The sequence below is a fragment of the Taudactylus pleione genome, unplaced genomic scaffold (genome assembly GCF_031769625.1).
Source record: "Taudactylus pleione unplaced genomic scaffold, aTauple2 ptg000885l, whole genome shotgun sequence".
In the NCBI taxonomy this organism is placed as follows: domain Eukaryota; kingdom Metazoa; phylum Chordata; class Amphibia; order Anura; family Myobatrachidae; genus Taudactylus; species Taudactylus pleione.
In genome coordinates this window covers 1337879-1360544 of record NW_028285286.1, presented here as the reverse complement: position 1 = coordinate 1360544, position 22666 = coordinate 1337879, and the positions used below count along the sequence as shown (strand labels likewise).

Sequence of the window (22666 nt, the reverse complement as noted above, 5' to 3'; positions counted from 1 at the left end):
CTGCCATCTCACGGTCCAGTAGTTTATTTTCAAATTAGAGCAGTCTTTTTTGGTTTTTCGTAGTTATGTACTCTCGTTAACCTGTATCACCCGCATTACTTGTCCTAAGATTCTTCACCTCCTTTGGCCCCAATTTGTTCTCCTTTGCGATCCTTGAGCCTGGGCTGATAAGGTACTTTCTTGTAAACACAGGACTGAAAATGATGCACATTATTGTTAAAAACAAAATATAATGAATATGAAACTGAGAACTTGAACATAATATTATAGAAACATGATTAATAATCGTATTACTGGCGGATGTTTGTACTAACGGGTCTGACGGAGTAGAGATATAGGGGGTAAATTTACTAAAGTGAGAGTTTTCAGAAGTGGAGATGTTGCCCATAGCAACCAATCACATTCTACTTAACATTTAACTAGCACTTTCTAGAAGATAATAGCTAGAATCTGATTGGTTGCTATGGGCAACAGCTCCACTTCTATAAACTCTCACTTTAGTAAACATATCCCGTAGACACAAACCCGATTCCTAGTAGAGTTTAAAATAAAGATGTCTGTTTCTCCATTGTTACCTGTGAACATTTTCAAAACCTTCCCCCAGTATGTTCTCCTATACAGAAACGTTGGGTCCCACTGAACGGCATGATAATCATTCTGGGATCCCCTAATCTAAGGGCAAGCGTCAACAACTAGTAGGGAAATACATTGTAGTGGCTTTACATTTTAGACTTATGGTTATTATTATATTTATTTAGTTGTTATTATTATATTTATTTAGACTTATGGTTATTATTATATTTATTTAGTTATTATTATATTTATTTAGACTTATGGTTATTATTATATTTATTTAGTTATTATATTTATTTAGACATATGGTTATTAATATATTTATTTAGTTATTATTATATTTATTTAGACTTATGGTTATTATTATATTTATTCTCTTTCAAGGGACACTTGAAAGAGAGGGGCAGCCCCTAAACTTCATATTTTAAGTAGGGATGTGCAGGCTCGGTTCTACTCTGTTCCGTTCGTTTTTTTTTACCGAATCTTATTGGCTATCCAAAACTCGTGACAGCTGAAACCCAATAAGATTCGGGAAAAAGAAACGAACGGAACCGGGTAGAACCGAGCCTGCACATCCCTAATTTTAAGCATATCAAATCAATAATAACTTTTACATGGTATGGTTAACACAGGCGCACCTTGGGTTGTAGGGATTATTTGCGTGGTTCCCCCCCTGCTCACCCACCCCCTTCCTCGTTATAGACTACTGGCTGCGGTCTTACTTTTGTAAGTCCTCTGTCTTTTCTATCCCCCCCACGTAATGAAACCACTATCACAAATTTATTTTTAGTCTTTGTAAGTTTTGATATATTAAATGTATTGGTAGTAGCACTTATTATTATTATAATTTTTTTTTTTAATAGATTGTGGTCCGTTCGCATAGCGCGCTCATTTTAAAAATGTTTACGTTGCATGTCACAGAATCTTTGTGTCCTGTTGATTAGAGTTCCTACATTCAGAGGCCTGAATCCTGCCCCTCCCCATGCTTTCATTTTGTTATCTTTCAGATCACTTATTCTATTCTGGAAGATCGCAGCGGAGACCACGCTCTCTTCCACATAGACCCCCAGACAGGCAGCATCTACACCGCGTCACTGTTCGACCGGGAGATTAAGACCTCCTACCTGCTGGAGGTGAAGTCGTCTGACGGTTCTGAGTCCGCTCGACCTGGAAAACATGGACAGCCCAACTCCGGTAGGTGTGATAGTAATTTTCCTCATAGTATCTTGTCAGACTTGCCCATATTTTCATGGAGATCCAGACGTCCCTTCTGGACCTGATTTTGCATCGCACAGCGTACTGCGTTCGCTTCCGGCCATCAGAAATCCCGTGCGAACACATGCTTGTATTCTGAGTGCGACCACGCCGCCGTCCGGCACTCTACTTGCAAAATCAGACAAATCTGTGCATTCGATCGACATAGAATAGTTGCAACTTTGTCTAGGTGCCCACGACATGCCCACAGGACATTTATAATACGTGCAAACACTCTTTCACCACCCAGTGACTTCCATTCAGCACTATGGACCTCATTCAGAGTCGGTCGTAAGCGGCCGCTCGGTCGTACCCAGCGATGTTCGCTAAACTGCGCATTCGTAAGATTCACAATGTGCGTGTACAAAGTTTACAAACTAGCTATTGCGATCAGAAATTTCTCTCTCCTTGAACTCAGCCAGGTCGGTAGTTTGAGTGACAGAATGAGGCGTTTGTGGGTGGTAACAGGGGAAGGTGCTTGTGAACGGGGGAGTGGAGATCCAAACGCAGGCGTGCCTGACTATGCGAACGGCGTTTTATGGGAGTGCATAATTGACTAAGTAGTGTCATGGCACATGTGACATGGGAGGTTTTTACACTGACTAGATCGTAGTGCTTAAGAGAGGGTATGGTCAACCTTAAGCTCTACGACCAGCTCCGATGGTTCCCGATGGTCTAGATTAATCCTTATATGCCCGGAGATGACGTGTAATGCGAACGAGAAGGGGGCGTGTTTTTAGTCTTACGGCCGCTTGTTACCCTCGCTCGTCCAGCTAACGATCCCATCTTAGCGACGCAACTTGCGAGTGCTTCATTTGCATATCCGGCCCCTTTTCCCTTACGAGAGAGCGGACCTAACGACCGACTCTGAATGAGGTCCTATGTGAGATGAGGCTGACTCTAAATCACTCAGAATTGCGTATACCGGTCGCGGCGCATGAGCAGTTTGCAAAAAAGTTTTTGGAGATCCTTCCGCGTTCGGAATCTCGTCTAACTCTGACACGGGCCCTCTAAGTCCAGTTAGGTTCTTACGGTAAAGGAAAAATGTGGGTAGAGTGTGTATTATAGCCTGGGGGTGCTGTGAGCAGTGCGTCCATTTCAAGTAATTGGAAATAAATTATAAACCTAAATATATACTCTAGTACAAGGATTAATTCAGAGCTCCAAAGATGTACGCTTCAGGCTAACTCAATGTACCGCAGGAAGCACGCGGCGCATTGTAAATTCACCGCGCCTCAATAGGTACATATTAATCTTCTTTTCTTTCATTTTTTTTCTCTTCTTCCATTCCAGAAACATATTTCAGACAGAAAACACTTAGTAATTATTGATTGAAGCAAATATAACACAGAAATACACAAATTGAGGCGCTCTCTCTGAGTTGCTATTAGAGATGGTGGTAGGGCTCAATAAGCAGTGCCTATTAACTAGCGCAAGTGAGACGTGTCCTGAGCCGTTGCAACCAATCGGACGTCGGCTGTTGTCTGTGCGCTAAAACTAGACTGCTAGAATCTGGCATATAATTGGTTGCTGTAGGCCCCTGTATGACATTCTGCATCGTTCTACTATGTTGTTAAGGGGGAGATTTATCAAATCTTCCAAAGTGGAGGCGTTACCCATAGCAACCAATCGGCTTCTGGCTGTCATTTATAAAGTGCACTCTCGAAATTGACTTTTACTTTTTAGAATGATTGATAAATCTCTCCTTAAATAGGCCCAAGGGTGTAAAGTGACAAAATGGGGAGGTGAGATCTAGTAAATCAGCATGGCATGGAAATGGTTACAATTAGTGAGAAAGGTGTTTTATCTTTTCTCACTATAGTGCAAATAGTGGCACAAGTGACAATTACTGTAGCACTGCAAAGAGTTCTGAATCTAATAGGCCATATGTACACCTAGTACAGTGGCAAATGCAGGATTTCTAGAGGGGGGTTTCCAATTGCTTGACTTTAGAGCGAGTGTGCCCAGTCCATGAAGAGGGCATAATTAGCACTTAACCAGCTTTAATATGTGTCATACATAGTGTATAGCGTGTCATGATAATTCCAGCATACACAGGACCAGTGATCACAGTGAGCCATTATATATGAGCTGAATGTTTTAATTTCAGATGTGGGCTCCATTCCAGAGCATTGGAGCAAATCCGGGAGTCTGGGGGAGCAGCAGAAGAACCCAGCACTACCCTGGGCATATATGTACATATTGGCCTCGTTATGCACTGGATAGTGTATTATTATATGGTATTAATAATTAACCATATTGATGGTCTATAGCAGTGCACCCCTAACAGTGCATGTTTTCCAGATCTCCCAGTTGGTGCACAGATGTATGTTAAAAGATCCACAGGTTGGTGTTAATTATTTAATTTGTGATACTGAGAAGCACATGCAGCTCTAGTAAAATTCTATATTACTATTTCTATTGTGGTCATGGTGTAGGCTGGGGAGGGGGGTTTCCAGGCAACCGGAAACCCCCTTCGTTTGCCTATGTAGTAATGACCAACCAGATTAATTGATGTTTGATACGTTATAAATGCACATCGTGGATTACCGTGTTCACCGGTGTGTTGCCGTGAATTTGGCTGGATGCTGCGGGAAGTGTGGAGGTGAGTTATGCATGCGTTATAATGAATGAGAGGTTGTGTCACAGTGAATTTGGCGGTTAGTGCCCATTATAATAAACTAAAAGGTCGCTGCACATTTTGTGAGCTGGCACGGCCAGACGTATTATAATTCATTGATGTTGGTTGTTGAGATTAATCTGGTAATTGCTGGTTATTATATCGTTATGGGGGCTGGGCACGGTGCTATATTATTATAAGATGGAATTTAATGTTATAATATCTTTGGGAGTTGGTCATGACTATAATATTCGCTGGTGGGCCCTTGGGCTCTCCTGGGCGACCCATATCGCCCCCTAGTGGATAACTGAGCAGTGAATAGGTTTTGGGAGAGAGAAAAACCCAGCTCTCCACTCCTATATAGGGGTTAAGGCTAGGGAGGAGAGATTCTAGGCAGGTCCTTCCTGCGCCTCTCTATGCTATAGAAAACAAAAAGCGTTAACATGCTCTATTTCTACCAAAAGGCTGTTAGGATAAGATTAAAAAAAAAAAACAATAATTTGCAAATCACATCAGTTTGGGGCATTAAAAACAATGAGTGGATATTTCCTTTAATAACGCTGAGGTTGGGAGGGGGTTGATTTTGCCAATGGCATTCATTACGAGTGGAAAAAAAGGCTTAAACCGCACTCGTCTTAAAGACGCCATTAAAATGGCATAACTGGAATGTATAGAACTTGCATTCCTGTAATGACGTTACTAATAATAAAATATATACTTGCAGACAGCAAAGTAAATCTAGACCACACTGGGCTGCAGGCTATACAGATAAATACTGTGAATATATAATGGTGTTTGTTTAGCTGCAGCTATATCCGTCTGGAGCTGCCGAGGGAAGATGATGTGGAAATCGAGGGAAATTATTCTGTCTCAATGGTATTATTGGGGCATTAGACCCAAAATAAAAAGCCCCTGACACCAGGAATCAGTTCTACCCATGTTAACTGTTGAGGGGAATTGATGATGACGTTCATTTCATCTTCAAGAGCTTCTGGAATAATGCGGCTGTATAAATTGTTCCCAGCCTCGGGGGTTTGTTCCTGTATCGTCTGCATATTAGTTTTCATTTACCGCTCGTCTCGGCAGGCCAAGGAATTGTAGCTGACATAAGTGGCTCATTCAAGTATTTTAATTTCCTGCCTCTTGTCTCTCTAGACACGGCGTACGTGCGCATTTTTATCAGCGATGTCAACGATAACCAGCCGTCCTTCACTCGGAGCGCCTATTACGCCAACGTGGATGAGGATCAGGATGTCGGATCCGTCGTGGTTACCGTGAGCGCTGATGACCCAGATGAAGGTGGCGTTAAGTTGGGGGGATCCAACTTTATGATGTTTATGTTATTATATTTTTCTTTGTTTTCTACTTAAAGGTTCAAGATTATAACCCTCAGCTAATGTCCTCTGGTCCCTTAAAGTTACGTAACTTTCACATTAGCCCCAATTCATTATGTTTTTTCTAGTATTAAGTATGTGGGTTATTGCATGAAGCTTACACAGAAATACACCTGGAGCTCCATGCTTTCGGTAAAAGGAAACTGACATCCTACCTGTATAACATACACGTACCCCGTTCTCATGTTCCTCTTACTGACAGTTACTTGGAATTGGCTTTACACCTTCACCCTTGTGGGGTTTATCGAGCTGCTTTGATCTTCCCATATTCACTTACTGCTGGCTTTTAAACTTGCTGGCGCCAGCTCTATCAGAAAATGTCAGTCTTTCTACCACCATGTGTACGGGTTCAAGGGGAATGGGAATGTAATAACGGCAGTCGGGATGCCTCCTGTCAAAATACCGACAGCAGCATTCTGATGCTTGGTGTCTCCACAGGGGTCGGGTAAGTATACTAACCCTCCCCCCTTCTCCCCCTAACCGTAACCCTCCTTTCGTGTAGCCTAACCCTCCCCGTTAGTGCCTAAACTTAAGCCTCCCCCCTTAGTGCCTAACCTTAATACCCCCAGTGGTACCTACCCCCCCCTGCACTAAGTGTGCTTATCCCCCCCTAGGGGTGCCTAACCTTACCCCCCCCACAAGATCTAACCCTAACCCCGCTATGCTGTCTAAACCTAACACTCTCCCCTGCGGCTAACAAATAAAACGCCCCCGCTTACCTCATTCTGGATGGCGTCTGTATAGATTCTGGCGTCGGAATTAAGATACAGTAGGCGTCCCATCTGCCGGTCTGCTAACTACATCCCGATTAAGGCTTAGGAACGTTCTTAGTCAATACAAAAGTTTGAGTCCACAGCTTCTCATTGCCATATGCAGATGTGTCCACATGCATCTATCATCTGTGCACTACAAGTCGCGCTACACATGAGGGAGCTCTGTATGCGACTTTTTACCTTCAAATGCATCTTATTCGCACACTATAACTATGACACTGTAACGTAGCATGTCGCATACAGATACACCCGCAGTCACACACGGAACATAGACATGCTGCATATCATTTTACTCAGCAGAAGCTGCTTGTGCTATCTGTTCGCATCGCTGTGCAAATATGACGCATTTGAAGGTGAAAAGACGCTCGGTGCTACCGAGTCACGCCACGGCATGGTGCGACTAGCAGGGCTGTTAAGCGCAAGGAGGCTAGATGTATGAAGACACATCTGTAATACAGTGCTTTATAGCCAGTAAAATAAAAAACTGAATTGTTCCTATTATATATATCCTTGTATTGTGGTCAAAGTACAATATAATGCCAATCTCACACTCTGTATTATAGAAATAATAATTATAATTTTCATAGAAGTCTTGTTATACACATAGTATCAATCAGTTAGTGCTGGAGTTGAATTTGGGAGACCGGTAATGGTGACTAGTTACCTGCACATGCGGCTAGTGTGAGTCCCAATTTTCCTGGAAAACTCAGTTAATATTTTCTCACTCAAACTCTGCTGCATTAATATTTTATTTCCTGTAAATCAGACTCCTAATACTCCTAATGATCTCCGATGCTCCTAATGATCTCCGATGCTCCTAATGATCTCCGATGCTCCTAATGATCTCCGATGCTCCTAATGATCTCCGATGCTCCTAATGATCTCCGATGCTCCTAATGCTCCTAATGATCTCCGATGCTCCTAATACTTTCTGATGTAGCAGTGCCTGATTCAGCAGCGATTGCAAATGCAACTATGTACGCAGATTGAGCGATTGTTAGCCATTGCGTAAGCGTGTAAGCCAGACTGCGCGTGTGCTGCGATTGCGATCCGTTCTGTATCAGGCCCTATGTTCATCTTACTGAACGGGGGTGACAAAAAGAGGCAGCGATTGGATTTATGAACAAAATCTCAGCCCTATGTAGCATCCATTACTAATCAGGAGCGTGTGGCCAGTGTAACTATGTTATCTGAGGGCCTGATTCAGACCCGGTCACAAGCGCTGAGCGCTCGCAACCGGGTCGATGGTGGCCCACAGCACATGCGCACGACGGGCAATCCGTTGCTCCGGGTATCGCACCAAAGGGGGCGTGCTGTCGATGTTGAGTGACAGCACGCCCCCTTTGGTGGGCGGTAGGGGGGATGGCTGCCCAAACGGAGGCATTCCCATGAGAACGCCTACTGTTTGGGGGCGGCCCCACTAACATCACTCTGTTAGAGCCGAAATCTCTCTGGGGCTTGCGGCCATGAGACCCTACCACAAGGGTCTCGTCACAAGGCCGATGGTCGCGATGGTCTTGACCATCGCGACCATCATCATGGCCGCTCGCAATAGCTGTGGGTGGTCACCCACAGCTATGCGAGCGGCCAAGAGGCCGATCCAAAAAAAAAAAAGACCGGCCCTGATTCAGAGCGAGCGGCTCTGAATCAGGGCCTATGTACAATTGGGGTCCAAATTAGGGGGAAAAATTGTGTTAAATGTGCCAAATTCAGTCCCAGTACTGCAGCATGTAAGAATGGCTTTATATATTTAATTATTCATGTGGCCATAAGACAATTTAGATATATTGGCTAAGATTGTATTCATTCTATTTGCTGCAAGTGCTTTTTGCTATGACTAATAGTCCTGACTGTACTACAACGGTATGCGGATGATAGATAGACAGTCATTAGAGACCAGAAGGTAGACGGAATGTAGTTAGGTGACCAGAGGACTGAATGCCGCCGGTCTAAATCCCGACAGTGAATGCCAGGCACGGGTCTTAAGATAGGTGTCGAAATACCAACTCCTATCTTAAACCCGACATCGGAATCCAGCTAGCATAACTCCCGAACAAGGTAAGTCTGGCCAGTCTAGCTGTTAGCCGCGGGGGGGGGTGGGTTCGGTTTAGGCGCCCCCCGGGGAGGGTTGGGGTTAGGCTAGGGAAAGGGGGGGTTAGGGTTAGGCACCCCCCTGGGAGGGTTAGGTTTAGGGGACGGGAAGGGGGAGTTAGGTTTAGGCACCCCCGGGGGGACTTTGGGTTAGGCACCACCCCCAGAGTTTTAGGGTTAGGCACCACTAAGGGAGGGTTAGGGTTAGGGGGGGAGGGGAGGGTTAAACTACTTACTAGCTCCAGTCGGGATTTCTTTAGGTCAGGCTTCCAGGTAGATAGTGAATAGGTCGACAGATCAAAAAGTCGTCAGGTAAATGATCGACTGGGTCAGAAGGTCAACTGGGTCAAAATGTTGACATGGTCAAAGTTCAACATACAAATGGTTGACGCAGAAAAGGTTGACACATGGCTTTTCACGATTTTTCATGATTGTTAATGTTAAGCATTTGGGGGAGGGGGAGGGTTAGGTTGCAGAAGGGGAGCATTAGGGTTAGGCACCAGAGAAGGGTTAGGCACCTGGGAAGAGTTAGGTACCAGTGGCACCTTCTGGCGGGAGGTCTTGGGGTAGGCACCAGTGGAGGGTTAGGGTTAAGCACCAGGGGAGGGGGTAGGGCTAGGCACCAGGGGGGGTTAGTATTAGGCACCACGAGGAGGGTTAGGGTTAGGCACTAGGGGGAGAGTTAGGGTAAAGCACTAGGGGGAGGGTTATGGTTAAGCACCAGGGAGAGGGTTAGGAAGTTGGGGGAGGGTAAGGGTTATTCACCAGAGGGAGGGTTAGGGTTAGGCACCAGGGGGAGGGTTAGGCACCAGGTGGAGGGTTAGGTTTAGGCACCAGGAGAAGCGTTAGGGTTTGGCACCACGGGGAGGGTTAGGGTTAGGCACCAGGGGGAGAGTTAGGGTTAGGCACCAGGGGGAGGGTTAGGATTAGGCACCAGGGGGAGGGTTAGGCACCAGGGGGAGGGTTAGGGAAGGGCACCAGGGGGAGGGTTAGGGTTTGGCACCACAGGGAGGGGTAGGGTTAGGTTTAGGCACCAGTGGGAGAGTTAGGGTTAGGCAGTTGTGGGAGGGTTAGGCACTAGGGGGAGGGTTAGGGTTAAAATGACAAAAAAAACCATATCAACCTTTTCTGTGTCGACCTTTTGACCCTGTCAACCTAAGTCCATGATGACCATTTAACTGTCAACCTTTTGACCGTTAACCTAAGTATTTGTCTACCATATACCTTTTGACCCTGTCGACCTTTTGTCCCTGTCAACCATTCACTTTCTATCTTCTGGTGTCTTATCTGGTTACTGTCTATCAATCCGCACCCACTACAACCTTGTATTCTTCTGCAGGCATGAACGCGAACATCCGGTATCAAATCACAGCGGGGAACATTGGGGGTGTTCTGGATGTGAACCCAGAAACCGGATCCATTTTGATTGTCCACCCCCTGGATTACGAAGGCATTAAGGTCTATGTCCTCACCCTGCTGGCGTCGGACGGGAAGTGGGAGGATTATGCTACGGTGACCATCAATGTCTTAAACCAAAATGACGAAGCCCCCGTCTTCTCTCTGAATGAGTACAGGGGAGTTGTAACAGAGGAACTGGCCGAGCTGCCGACCTTCGTTCTGCAGGTGTGTACCCGCAGGGCGGGCGACTGACCTAAATGTGACCATGACATATATTAATGTTACTTAGAAATGTAAACTCCGGTGTCTGCCGGCCTGATTTATTACTCTAGATTTCTATTGTGTTTAATCGGTCATTTGCCATCTCCACGATGGGGCTTCTCTAGTTGGATTTGATTACCCTAATTAGGTTTATCGATTCTCTTTCAGGATCACTTAACCCACAATCTGCATATAATAGTGCAGCATAACTATGCACTTACAGATAGAAGTGTTGGGTCATGACATCACATCCTGTGCGCACTACCACTTCCTGTCTAATCCTGGCATACTGTGCGTGTTAAGCAGCCAATGGCATTTTGGGCAGAGACTTTTTTTCCTTTAAGATTTGTCCCATTTAGCCTCTGACCCTGACAAGGGGTTTATTGTATAATACAAAGAATCAAGTGCGCAGTACAACTTCGACGTCCATCTAGAACTCACCTCCCCAAGATTGTAAGCTCCTAGGAGCAGGGTCCTCCTCCTCACTGTCTCACAGCCTTCTTCTCTAGCACTTCTATGACAGCCTTCACCTTCCCAGCTGTACTGTGTATGGAGCATTGTGTTGCTCATTGTTACTTGTGTTCTGTTTATAATTTGGTTACTGTATTGTAATGTAAAGTTCTGTGTACCCTTTACTGTATGTACGGCGCTGCGGAGCACTTGTGGCGCCGTATACATAAAATGTAATAATAAGACTTGCAATGTATTTTTGAAAATGAACATATTTCCCGGCAACTGATCGCCATTTATCTTGAATAATCAAAGTAGATCTAATTTATGGTTACCCAGAGGGACTTTCCTCGCAGTTTATTTTACTTTATTGGTTAGGAGGACTGTTACTTGCACTCTATGATTGTATTTTTTTTCCCAGCTGTGCTCTGTGCCTATTAGCCATTTCATTATATCATCAGGCAGAATTGTCTTTTTTTTTATTGTCCTACAAAAAAAAGTTGCTCTCTAAATACAATTCAGATCTGGGTCACATTCCTGGGCAAGAGGAGTAGCAACTTTCCTTAAATATAAAGACACAATATAATACTCCTGTTCCGCCAAAACCTGGGTCCGACACAGTTCCCACCCAGGTCAGACCCCGTATATACAGTACTTTGGACATGGGTTATTCGAGAGTCAGCCCTGTTTACACTAAACCCAGGTCTGCCATACAAACCTGTGCATGCCCTTAAACATGGCCTTTTTCAGGCTCACAAAGTTGATGTCATAAAAGAGTGGTTGGTGACTGCAGCTTTTTTGCGTGACCCGAGTCGTATAGCCCGGGTCGCGCCATTTACACAATACCGTTAATACAGATCGGGTTTCCTGGGCTACTCGACCCAGGTCATTTTTCATTGGGCCCTTTTACACCGACCCGTGGCCTGGATAGACCCGTCAATAAACCTGTGTTATTGTGGCAGTAGGAAAGGGATACAAAAGTCGCAAGAGGGCAAATGTTGAACAATAAATTGGTTATCTGAAGATGGGAAGAATCCAATGCATAAATTGAAACTATATTCAATAAACTGTTTTCACTTTACTTAATATTTCTTATTATCGCTGCCCAGGTTTCAGCCACTGATCCAGATCACGATGAACATGGAGGTTTGAAGTACTCTCTACATGGAACCGGTGCCGAGAATATATTTACCATCGATGAGAAGACAGGAAGTATCTTTGCTTTGGAGACCCTGGACCGCGAGGTACATGCAATTTGGAGATTTGTGGCACTGGCTACTGATGATGGAGGTGATGGACTCACAGGATTCACGGATGTAATAATTTATGTACAGGATATAAATGATAATGCCCCAAAGTTCATCTGTCCTTTGAACATTTGCAATGCTAGCGTGGTAGAACATGCACCACCAAACACCTCAGTTATGGAAATGGCTGCCATAGATCTAGACGATAAAAATCAGGGTCTAAATGCTATATTGACCTACTCCATACTGCCTGATCCATCAAGTTTGTCGAGCTTGGAGATGTTTGCCATAAATCCCAACACTGGTACCATTTACACAGCTCATGGTAATCTCGATAGAGAAGAGAATGACTACTTCTTCATTGTGGTTGAAGTTCGAGATGGTGGTGGACTGTCCACCACTGGTACAGCAACAGTCACAATTTTAGACATTAATGACAATGGCCCAAAATTTACTCCAGAGACCTGTACTGCCGTCATCTTGGAGTCCAGTGAAGTCCACTCTAATGTCCTTCAGGTGTTCGCAACAGACAAGGATATCGGGGACAACGCTTTGCTAACCTTTAGCATCATTGACGGAGATCCAGATCAGAAGTTTTCCATTGAAAACACTAGGAAAAATCACCAGGCGGAGATAAAACTAAAAAAAAAATTGGATTATGAGAACCCCCAAGAGCATTGGTTCAACCTCACAATCAAAGTGGAAGATCTAAATTTCTCCAGCACTTCCCAGTGTTTGATTGAGTTACAAGACTGCAATGACCACTCTCCCGTCTTCAGTCCTTCAGTGGTGCACCTGGTCCCTTTTTATGAAAATATAACTGTAGGGAGTGTAATCACACAAGTCAACGCATCTGATGCCGATTCCGGGAAAAATGGACAAATCACCTACAGTATTAAACCCGATTCTGATGCTCTTGGTGAATTTTCTGTTGACCAAGTTGGCACTGTTATGGTAACAAAATCCCTGGACCGTGAAGTCCTTTCTCAATATGCTCTTGTTATTTTGGCAACTGATGAGGGTTCTCCGGTACAAACTGGCACAGCGACTGTGTTTCTTGACCTGCTGGATGTCAATGATAACGGTCCGATGTTTGATGGCGTATATAAGCCTATAGTTTGGGAGAATGCACCCTGGCCTCAGACTATACGCGTGAACAAGAGCTCAAGTTTATTGTACGCTGTAGATCTGGACTCGCCGGAGAACGGCCCACCCTTTCATTTCTCTCTGTCTGCTGACCAAAAGAACTTTTCTGACTTCCTTCTGGTGGATCATGGTGATAACACGGCCTCAGTTCAGACTCAGAGAGGCTTTGATCGAGAACGAGAGAGAGAGTTTCATCTCCATGTGATTATAACGGACAGCGGGAGTCCACCCATGAGTGCTACAAATGTGCTAACTATAACCATCGGTGATGAGAATGATAATGAACACAAAGGTGGTCACAAGGATATCTACATTTATATCCATGGAGGTAAGCAGGAGTTGTCTGGTGAGGAGGTTGCAGTGGCTTCAAAACTATTTTTTATGTGATGTACTGACTGGTTTGTACAGTGCTGCACCACTAGCACCAGGTTCAGGTGTGTTCGGATTGCTTCGGTGGCCGATTTCCCCGTGTTCAGATAGGACACACCGTGACAGAGAGGCAAGCCTGAATTCCCCTTTTGCAGACACAATGACCAGTCAGGGAAGGTGCAACGCAATTTTATTATTTGTTAATAATTAACAACAAATGACAGGAGATATTTACCATTTACAGATGGAATGAAATTAATTACACTATTCAATGACAAGGTATTTATTTATTACCTCCCCGTCATCTACCGGTGACCCCAGCTGGCAAGCAATGTGACACCAACAAGAACCACAATTCCTGCAGAACTTTACTCTACCAAAAAAACAATTGAGAGACCTAAATATGAAACCTGCCGGTCTTGCTTGAATCAATGGTGCTCCGGCAGTCTATAGCTGTGAAATACAGTCTGGGTTAACGCTCCCTTTTTGCTGAGAAAAACGTGGGAAAACACATGCAGGTTGGATAGGTTCTTGTAGTGCGCCAGCTGTAACAACAAATAGTCTATGCAAAATAATTAGCTGCAAGCAGGGTTATGCACATGTAGGTTGGATAGGTTCTTGTAGTGCACCAGCTGTAACAACAAATAGTCTATGCAAAGCAATTAGCTGCAAGCAGGGTTATGCACCTGCCGGTTGGATAGGTTCTTGTAGTGCACCAGCTGTAACAACAAATAGTCTATGCAAAATAATTAGCTGCAAGCAGGGTTATGCACCTGCCGGTTGGATAGGTTCTTGTAGTGCACCAGCTGTAACAACAAATAGTCTATGCAAAATAATTAGCTGCAAGTAGGGTTATGCACCTGCCGGTTGGATAGGTTCTTGTAGTGCACCAGCTGTAACAATAAATAGTCTATGCAAAATAATTAGCTGCAAGCAGGGTTATGCACCTGCCGGTTGGATAGGTTCTTGTAGTGCACCAGCTGTAACAACAAATAGTCTATGCAAAATAATTAGCTGCAAGTAGGGTTATGCACCTGCCGGTTGGATAGGTTCTTGTAGTGCACCAGCTGTAACAACAAATAGTCTATGCAAAATAATTAGCTGCAAGCAGGGTTATGCTCCTGCCGGTTGGATAGGTTCTTGTAGTGCACCAGCTGTAACAACAAATAGTCTATGCAAAATAATTAGCTCCAAGCAGGGTTATGCACATGTAGGTTGGATAGGTTCTTGTAGTGCACCAGCTGTACCAACAAATAGTCTATTCAAAATAATTAGCTGCAAGCAAGGTTATGCACCTGCCGGTTGGATAGGTTCTTGTAGTGCACCAGCTGTACCAACAAATAGTTTAAAAATACAGTTCATCAGCTGAAAACGGCTAACAGTTTATGCAGATAGCAGTAGTTTACAGGCAACTTGCAGTAACTTACACAGTCTTTTGGCCTTGAGAAAATAAGGACAACTGAGGCCATGCTGGTAGCAGTAGTTCACCGGCCACTTGCAATAATGTAACACAGTCCTTGAGCCTTGAGAAAATAGGGACAACAGTCTTCCTAATTGCCTATGCCACAAATTACTATCACCAGAATTGCCAGCTGGTGTTACACAGCGCTAAATAAACAAGCAATATACATTACATCAGCATGAATGGACTTTGAAATGGTTACCGGGCCAAATAGTGTATAAGAAACAATTTACATCAACACCAATATGGGTAAATACTCAAACATTTCATGCAAGCAAAATATTAATCAGCATTGACAATAATAACACAGCAAGCAGTGAACAGCTTTACAGAGTATTATAACAGATAAAGGGCCACGGAGGGCCACTATCAACCCTTTAGCTAACACACGAATCAAACAGTAAACAGAGCCAAATACATATCACATGGCATTACATTTACTTTAAAGCTAGACATAAAATACTTTGTACATCACCCACAGTGGCATCGGACATGAGCCGACACCCATAAGGCACGTCCCCTCCTGGACATGAGCCAGAGGTTCACAGGAAAGAAAATGACCACCAATACAATATTTGGGGAAAAGAGGGGGTGACCTATCTTTTACTTCCCCCCTATTTCATCACTACACACACACTTTACCTAATTTAAAACACTAGGACCCCTTTCTATACCCAGTTGTGTGGGATTCTAACCCCCGCGGTCCCAGCTTTTACACAAAACCTAGTCTCCCAGCCTAATCATGGTTAGCCACAAGGTAAAGGATAATGCAATAGACCCAGGGGACTCAGATAGGATAGGTGTACAGAGGGGCAGGGCCTTAATGGAGGGAAGATAGGAGCTGTGGAGGGACAGAGCATAGGGAAGTTCTGGTATGATCTCACCCCTGGCAGTGGCTGTTCAGCCTTCTCCGATGTCCAGGGAAACTCCGGGATGCACAGCACCGCACCAGAGCTCCCAGCTGCAGACTCCGGCAGGTATTTTACAAGGAGCAACAGGTGCAAAATCCCTTTCCACAGGAGCTCTGTCCAGCAAACACACACAGCAGCAGGAGGGGTCCTGTAGCACTCTTCCTCTGGGGCTGTCTTTTCTTTTGCCCTTGCGGGTGCCAGCAGGGTTTTCGTCACTCGCGGGACCTTTTCCTCAGCTGGGGCTTCATCTGCGACGATGGAGCAATGAGACCTCCTTCCCAGGCAGCTCCTCTTCTCTCCCAGCATGCGCAGATTTACAAATGTGGCTCCTGATAACAGGCACTTAGGAAGGCAGTCCTTTATTCACAGGGGGCTTTTTCCAAAGCAGGGTACTCTATGCAAATCCCCAGGCAAGCTTCCTCCATGGACTCACATCCAGCTTCAGACCACCTCCCCTGGCAGATTGGATCGATAGCCTTCCGGGCTAATGTGAAGTCTGGTCATTGTAATCCAGGGCAAACATAAAAGTTATAGCATCCTTATTTTTACAGCTCCAAGGACACTCCACAGGAACTCCTTACAGACAGCACCAGGTGCAGTATTTGTAATCCAGGGTAAATGAGAGGGGTTACTGCACCCCTATTTGTACAGATCCAGGGACACTCCACAGGAACTCCTTACAGACAGCACCAGGTGCAGTATTTGTAATCCAGGGTAAATGAGAGGGTTTACTGCACCCCTATTTGTACAGATCCAGGGACACTCCACAGAAGCACCTCACAGACAATCCTTTTACAGAAATTCTTCCCCAGACTTTTTCTACAGAAATTCCTCCCATACTCAGCACTGACAGCCCTGAGAAAGGTATTATATAAGCTCTCCCTCACTCTCCTCCTGGTCGGTCCAGCATCTATGAGTGGACAGAGGGGACCCAGCAACAGGCCGCCTACAGGGATCTCTGCCTGGACACCCAGGCTACCAATCAATGGGGCAGGATTTCCCCTCCTAAAATGGATCGCTGACCAAGGGGCACTTTCTACCTCCCTGTTTGCACATGCTTCACTGTGAAGATGAATTTAAGTTACAGGGGGATTTCCAAACCTAAAACTAACCTAAATGAGATCATATAAAGAAGATAATATAACTGTATCAACTAATAGACCGCATATTGGTCTTGGTGTTTGAGCACTGGTTTTCACAGTGCCTGCAGGGAAATCTGGGTGGTCCAACACCATACAGGTTGGTCCAACACCATACAGGTTGGCATTTGATGGTAAACTGCTCATAACTAGTCAGACTGTTATTTCAATAGCACTTATTACTTTGTCCAGCACACTGAGATTGCTTAGCTCCTCGACTTAAAAAAATTATATAAAAATCAATGTGGATTAAATAATTTTATGAATACAAACTGGCCCCTACATGGGTGTATGGAACAATAAAAAGCAAATATCAGTGAAATCTAAACTAAATCGCAAGATCCGTTGCATAGGTCCTGATTCAGAGTTGTGCACAATGCTGATTTCGCAAGTGGAATGATTTTTTACCGCTGCCTATGCGTCTGAGTTGCACTGCGCATGTGTCAAAGTACATTACTGTAGGGATGTTTGGGGCATTTGTTGTCCACGAACTTCTAGTGATCGACCCTGGTGGCTGGGCGCTCCATAGGAACCAGCCACTTTTGGATATGTGAAGCCATCTGCACTGCTACCTCCTCTCTCCAGTCTTCTCAACCCTTAATCCACCCCCTATGATGCTCTCTGACCTGCCTTCACACCCTTTCTGCCTTCTCCCCACCATTAGTGATGACATTCACACCATCCTCTCCTCTTCTCCACCCTCAAGCCACCCCCTTAAATACAAACCCTCCCATCTCCTCTCTCTTTCCTGTTGCTTGCTCCCACCTCACCAATCACTTAATTCTGTCCCTCCCTTTTGACTCTCTCTCCTCTTACCTCAAACACACCCTAGTCTCACCCATCACTAAGAAACCCTCACTTTATCCCGACTTTCTCTAATTACTGCCCTACCTTTCTCCTCGCGTATGCTTCCAATTACCTTGAGAAGATTGTCTTCCTCTGACTCATCCTGTTCCTTTCTACCCACTCACTTCTTGTTCCACTTCAACCTGGCTTCCATCCCCACCACTCCATAGGAAACTGCCCTCACCAAGGTCACCAGTTACCTCACAGCCAAATCCAAGGGTCACTTCTCTCTCCTCATCCTCCTTAATTATTTGTCTCTCCTCCTTCACACACTTAACTCCATCAGCCTCTATGACTCTTTCCTATCTTGGTTCACCTCATACCTTACCCCCACTACTCTTTTTATGTTTCTACCTCTTTCTACAACTTTCCTTCACTTCCTCTACCTGTATGCATACCCTAAGGGACCGTTACTGGCCCCATTCTCTTCTCCCTTTGCATCTCCTCTTTTGGACATCTCATAAACTCGGCTTTCAATACCATTTACACGCTGATGACACTCAAATCTACCTCTCTCCCTCCATCTTTTCTTGTGTCTCCCAACTGCCTCTTTATCATCTCCTTCTGGATGTCCCAGCTCTTCATGAAACTTAATATGACAAGGACAGAACTTTACTGTTCTTGTCCCACTTTTAGGGCACTTCCTTCCTCCTCACCATGCTCTCACTCTGTTGACAACATCACCCTCTTCTTTATCCCCCAAGCCTGCCGCCTCGGTGTCATCCTCAACTCCACTGTCTCCTTCAGTCCCCATATTCAGGCCATCGGTCAATCTTGCCACTTCCATCTCTGGAATGTTGCCAGAATCCATCCCTTTCTTACCTCTGATGCTACCAAATGTCTCATGCAAGCTGCCCAAATTTCCCACTATGACTGATGTAACCTCCTCCTCTCTGTCCTCCCTCTCTCTGGCCTCTGTCCACTAATTCTATTCTCAAGGCTGCTGCTCTTCTCCTTTTCCTCTCCTGCCATACAGCTTCTGCCTCCCCTCTTCAACCTCGTTCGCTTGCTCCCAATCCCGCTCAGAATCCAGTGCAAACTACGCACCGTCACTTACAAAGCCTTAAACCAACCCTCAACTCCTTACATCTCTAACTTCATCTCCCTCCACCCTCGTCCCGTCCTCTCCACCTATGACCAACCCTTTTGCACTCTATTCTGGTCACCTCCTCCCATCCCCACCTCTGAGATTTCTCACGAGGTGCACCCATCACTGTCAGACTTTCTACCAATCTAACCAGCTTCAAACATGCCCTTAAAACATAGCTTGTGCAAAACTCAAAGCTTCATTCCTCTTCCCCTCCACCATGTATGCTTCACATTTCACCCTTCAACTATTCACCCCTTCCCTTTAGTGCGTAAGCTCCTATGGGTACGGTTCGCCTCCCTCTTGTTTTTCCCTACCAGTGCTCCGCCCCTTTGTCTCCTTTTCCTCTGTCTGCTCGGCCATACGTTGGCTACAGGATCACTGGGAATTGTTTCCTAACTGGAACTCCTACTAGCTTCAGCAAGTTGTCCTACCAACTTCCCTGTTATCTGCCCTACCCAGTCTGTTGTGTTCAGTGTTTAGTACTTATGCTGTGGTTTACTTCTATGTATTGTATTTATACTCTGTTAATTGGAATATGTTTGTTTCACCTTTTAAATAAAAGTTAATAATATTGATCAGCCCTGCAGAGATCCTTCCTCCTGCCCCTTGCTACCAGTGGTACATGCTCTGCGCAGTGTCAGGGGCAGTTGTTGGCCTGCCAGGTCGATGCCTCTATAGCAGAGGTGCGGCGATATATGCCCTGCACTGCCCCAGCACTCAGTACTATGGACCTGATTCAGAGCCGCTCGAAAGATGCGATCGCTCGCTTGCAAATAGGGGCCGGGTATGCAAATCAAGCGATCGCTCTTTGCGCTGTAAGGACGCCCTCTATGTCTTAGCGAGCGGCAGTTAGCGTACACTGGACTATAAAACCTCCCACCTGCCACTCGCAGCACACGTCATCTCTGGGAAGTGTCTGATTAATTGTGAACATCGAGGGCCATCGGAGCTGCTCACAGCGCTTGGGGTTGACCTAACCTACCTCAAGCACTGCAAGCAGTTCAGGCTAAAAAACAACCAAGTCACGCGTGCAATGACGCTACTTTGCTAATTATGCACACCCATTAAACGCCGTTCTGACGGTCAGACACGCCTGTGTTCGCACAATCACTCTCCCGTTCACAAGCACCTTCCCGTTACCACCCACAAACGGCGCAATCTGTCACTCAAAGTAGCGTCCTGTCTGTGTACTACGAGCGTTCGATTGTACATCGCAGATGCTAGTTTGTGCTCCCGCACTAAGACTTAGACACATGCGCAGACGGGCGACAATTGCTCCGAGCGAGCGGCTCTGAATCAGGTCCTACGTGTGCTAAGCTCCTTCAATTGGCTCAGCACACAATGCTCTGAAGGATGGCCTCAAGTGATTGAGGCTGAGCGATGAGGGAAAGAGGAAGGTGGTCCATAGAGAAGGTTAGGAGGTAAAAAGATGGAGGCGGCATGGAGTGAGGGATAGACGATGGTGGATAGAGCAGGAAGAATGTTGAAGGATGAGGAAGAAGGATAAATGTGGAGGAAGATGGAGAAGGGAGGAGGATACTCTACATTGTATGTTCCTTAGGATGATACAGTTGCGATAGAGACTCACGATCTCAGAAATATATTGGGCATTCATGGCCAGTGACAGGGAGGTGGCTAAGCTGGCGCACAGAGACTGTCCGTCTTATGGGCGTGTTATGGGAGTTTTGCCGGCTTGTCGCTGTAGTGGTTGCGATCTCAGATGCATAATCATTAATATGACGCAGATTTTGCACCCAGGGTGGGGCTGGTGCACGTTTCCATGGTGCAACCTATGGTTGTATCTAAAGAGGCTCAAACTGGGCACATTGCCGGCCATGCCCCACTCAGCGCATGACGTCATGCCACGGGACGCGGCCACAAGCGACCAGAACAACAGCGCTTCCCAGAGAACCTACAGAACGCTCCTGGGGGGCTGTTATGGCTGCAGTCTGCCATTTTGGAGGATCCAGATGACGCTCCGGGTGGCACTGTATCTGCGATCCTGGCTGAAGGATGCCATTCCAGGCAACCTGTTAGCCAGATGTAGGGACCATGGATGGTCGGCTATGCCGCCCATAGAGCCCTGCTAGATACGGCCCTGGCAGACATAGGCCCGTATTCAATTAGCTGCGAAAAGTGGGAATCCACTAAAAAGTATTGGCGATTGCGACTTTTTCGCCAAGCGGAAACTTATCTCCGTATTCAATTGCAAACACTTCGCGTACGCGAAAACGCAATGAAATGTAATAGGCGAAAAAGATTCACCTCTGAATTGGTCGAGAAAAAAAGTGCAAAATCGCTATTTTGGGGTGCAAAGGTGGGGAAACCACTCAGCACCCTTGGGACAGCCCCCCAAAGGATAACTGCTTAAAAAAAACGAAAAAAAAAAAAAAAATGAGGCACACCCCGTAAAAGCACTTTCAAAATGGGAGCGAAAAAGTGCAAAGTACGGATACAAACTTAAAAACTAGCGAAATAGACTTTTGGGGGGTCTGCAAGTATGAGTGAGTTGTTTTTTGGATTGCACCCATTTTCAGGTACCCCAAATTTGATAGGACTACTTAATTTTCACCCTAAAAAACTGCTTAATGCCATTCTTCACCACCTGTGCAAAGACCCTAATTAGAAAAAATTGACAGACCTTAAGTACCCCAAATAGCTTTTTTAGGGCTAATCGGGGGCATGTACATTGATCCCCAATGTTAGTGCATCTTTTAGGGGGTGTCAGTCTAATTTCCCAAATGTGACAGCATTATTCGCCTGGTTTGCATTCGCCGGGACGCGTTTTTGCGTCTTTTGGAATTGAATAGGGCGAATCGCGGGGACGTGTATGATAAATTTCCGTGGCTAAAATACGCGATGTAGGCGAAAAGTACGGCAGGTGAAAAAGTATTGCGGGTGCGAAACTAATTGAAAACGGGCCTTAGACTGTATATGTGAGATAAGTTAACTTTGTAAAACTGTCTGTTTCTTACTTCTCTGGGGGAGTTAATAAATCCTCTGAGCTGTGCAAATTATTTTCTATATTATTTCCTACCCCCCGAGCCTTTGCCATTTTAAATATGTAAAAAAGATATAGAGAATAAATCGGCTGAGCGGGCGTTCAGTTCCTTCTAGAAAATAACATGACTTATTTAATTCCTCATCCTATGCACCATACATCCGAATGGCATTTTAAATTATATCTGTGGTTTTCTTCCCCTGCCTTGTGAATCACCTAAAATAACGGCTCCCTCATCTCATTCCTCTCTCCTTGTTCCCTCTACATGACAGTGAGATGCTGGATTTTTGTGTCCCAAATGCATTATTTTGCATTTATTGGCATTCAAATGCAGCGGTCACCCTTTCAGTCCTTCCTCTAATTTACAGAAACCATTAATCTTGATGTTTCGCTCCCCTGGAACGTCAGCCCTGCTCCAAGGATATATTTACTCTAATGGCTGCAGACTGCTGTAATGTTATTCAGTTTCTGAACTGTACTTCAAGCTGATTATACAGAACACGAACACAACACAGCACAAAACATTTTCTTTTTAAAAAAAAATAAAAAATAAAGGTCAGCTTACAAGCAACGTGTTTATTGCACGGTTTTTTCGGGCCACGCCGGCTGACAGTAACAAAGGCATTTAAAGCTTTGATGGC

General features: G+C 45.2%; 1 protein-coding gene across 2 annotated transcripts in view; it reads left to right on the top strand.

The window, feature by feature from the left end:
* Window positions 1-22666, top strand: part of LOC148474183 (neural-cadherin-like) — a 143588-nt gene that overhangs the window by 75482 nt on the left and 45440 nt on the right. For both annotated transcript variants that reach the window (XM_088458988.1, XM_088458989.1), the window contains exons 15-18: window positions 1581-1767; window positions 5603-5746; window positions 10045-10328; window positions 11924-13535. In XM_088458988.1, the coding sequence (XP_088315114.1) occupies window positions 1581-1767; window positions 5603-5746; window positions 10045-10328; window positions 11924-13535 (2227 nt within the window). The remainder of the gene's footprint in view (window positions 1-1580; window positions 1768-5602; window positions 5747-10044; window positions 10329-11923; window positions 13536-22666) is intronic.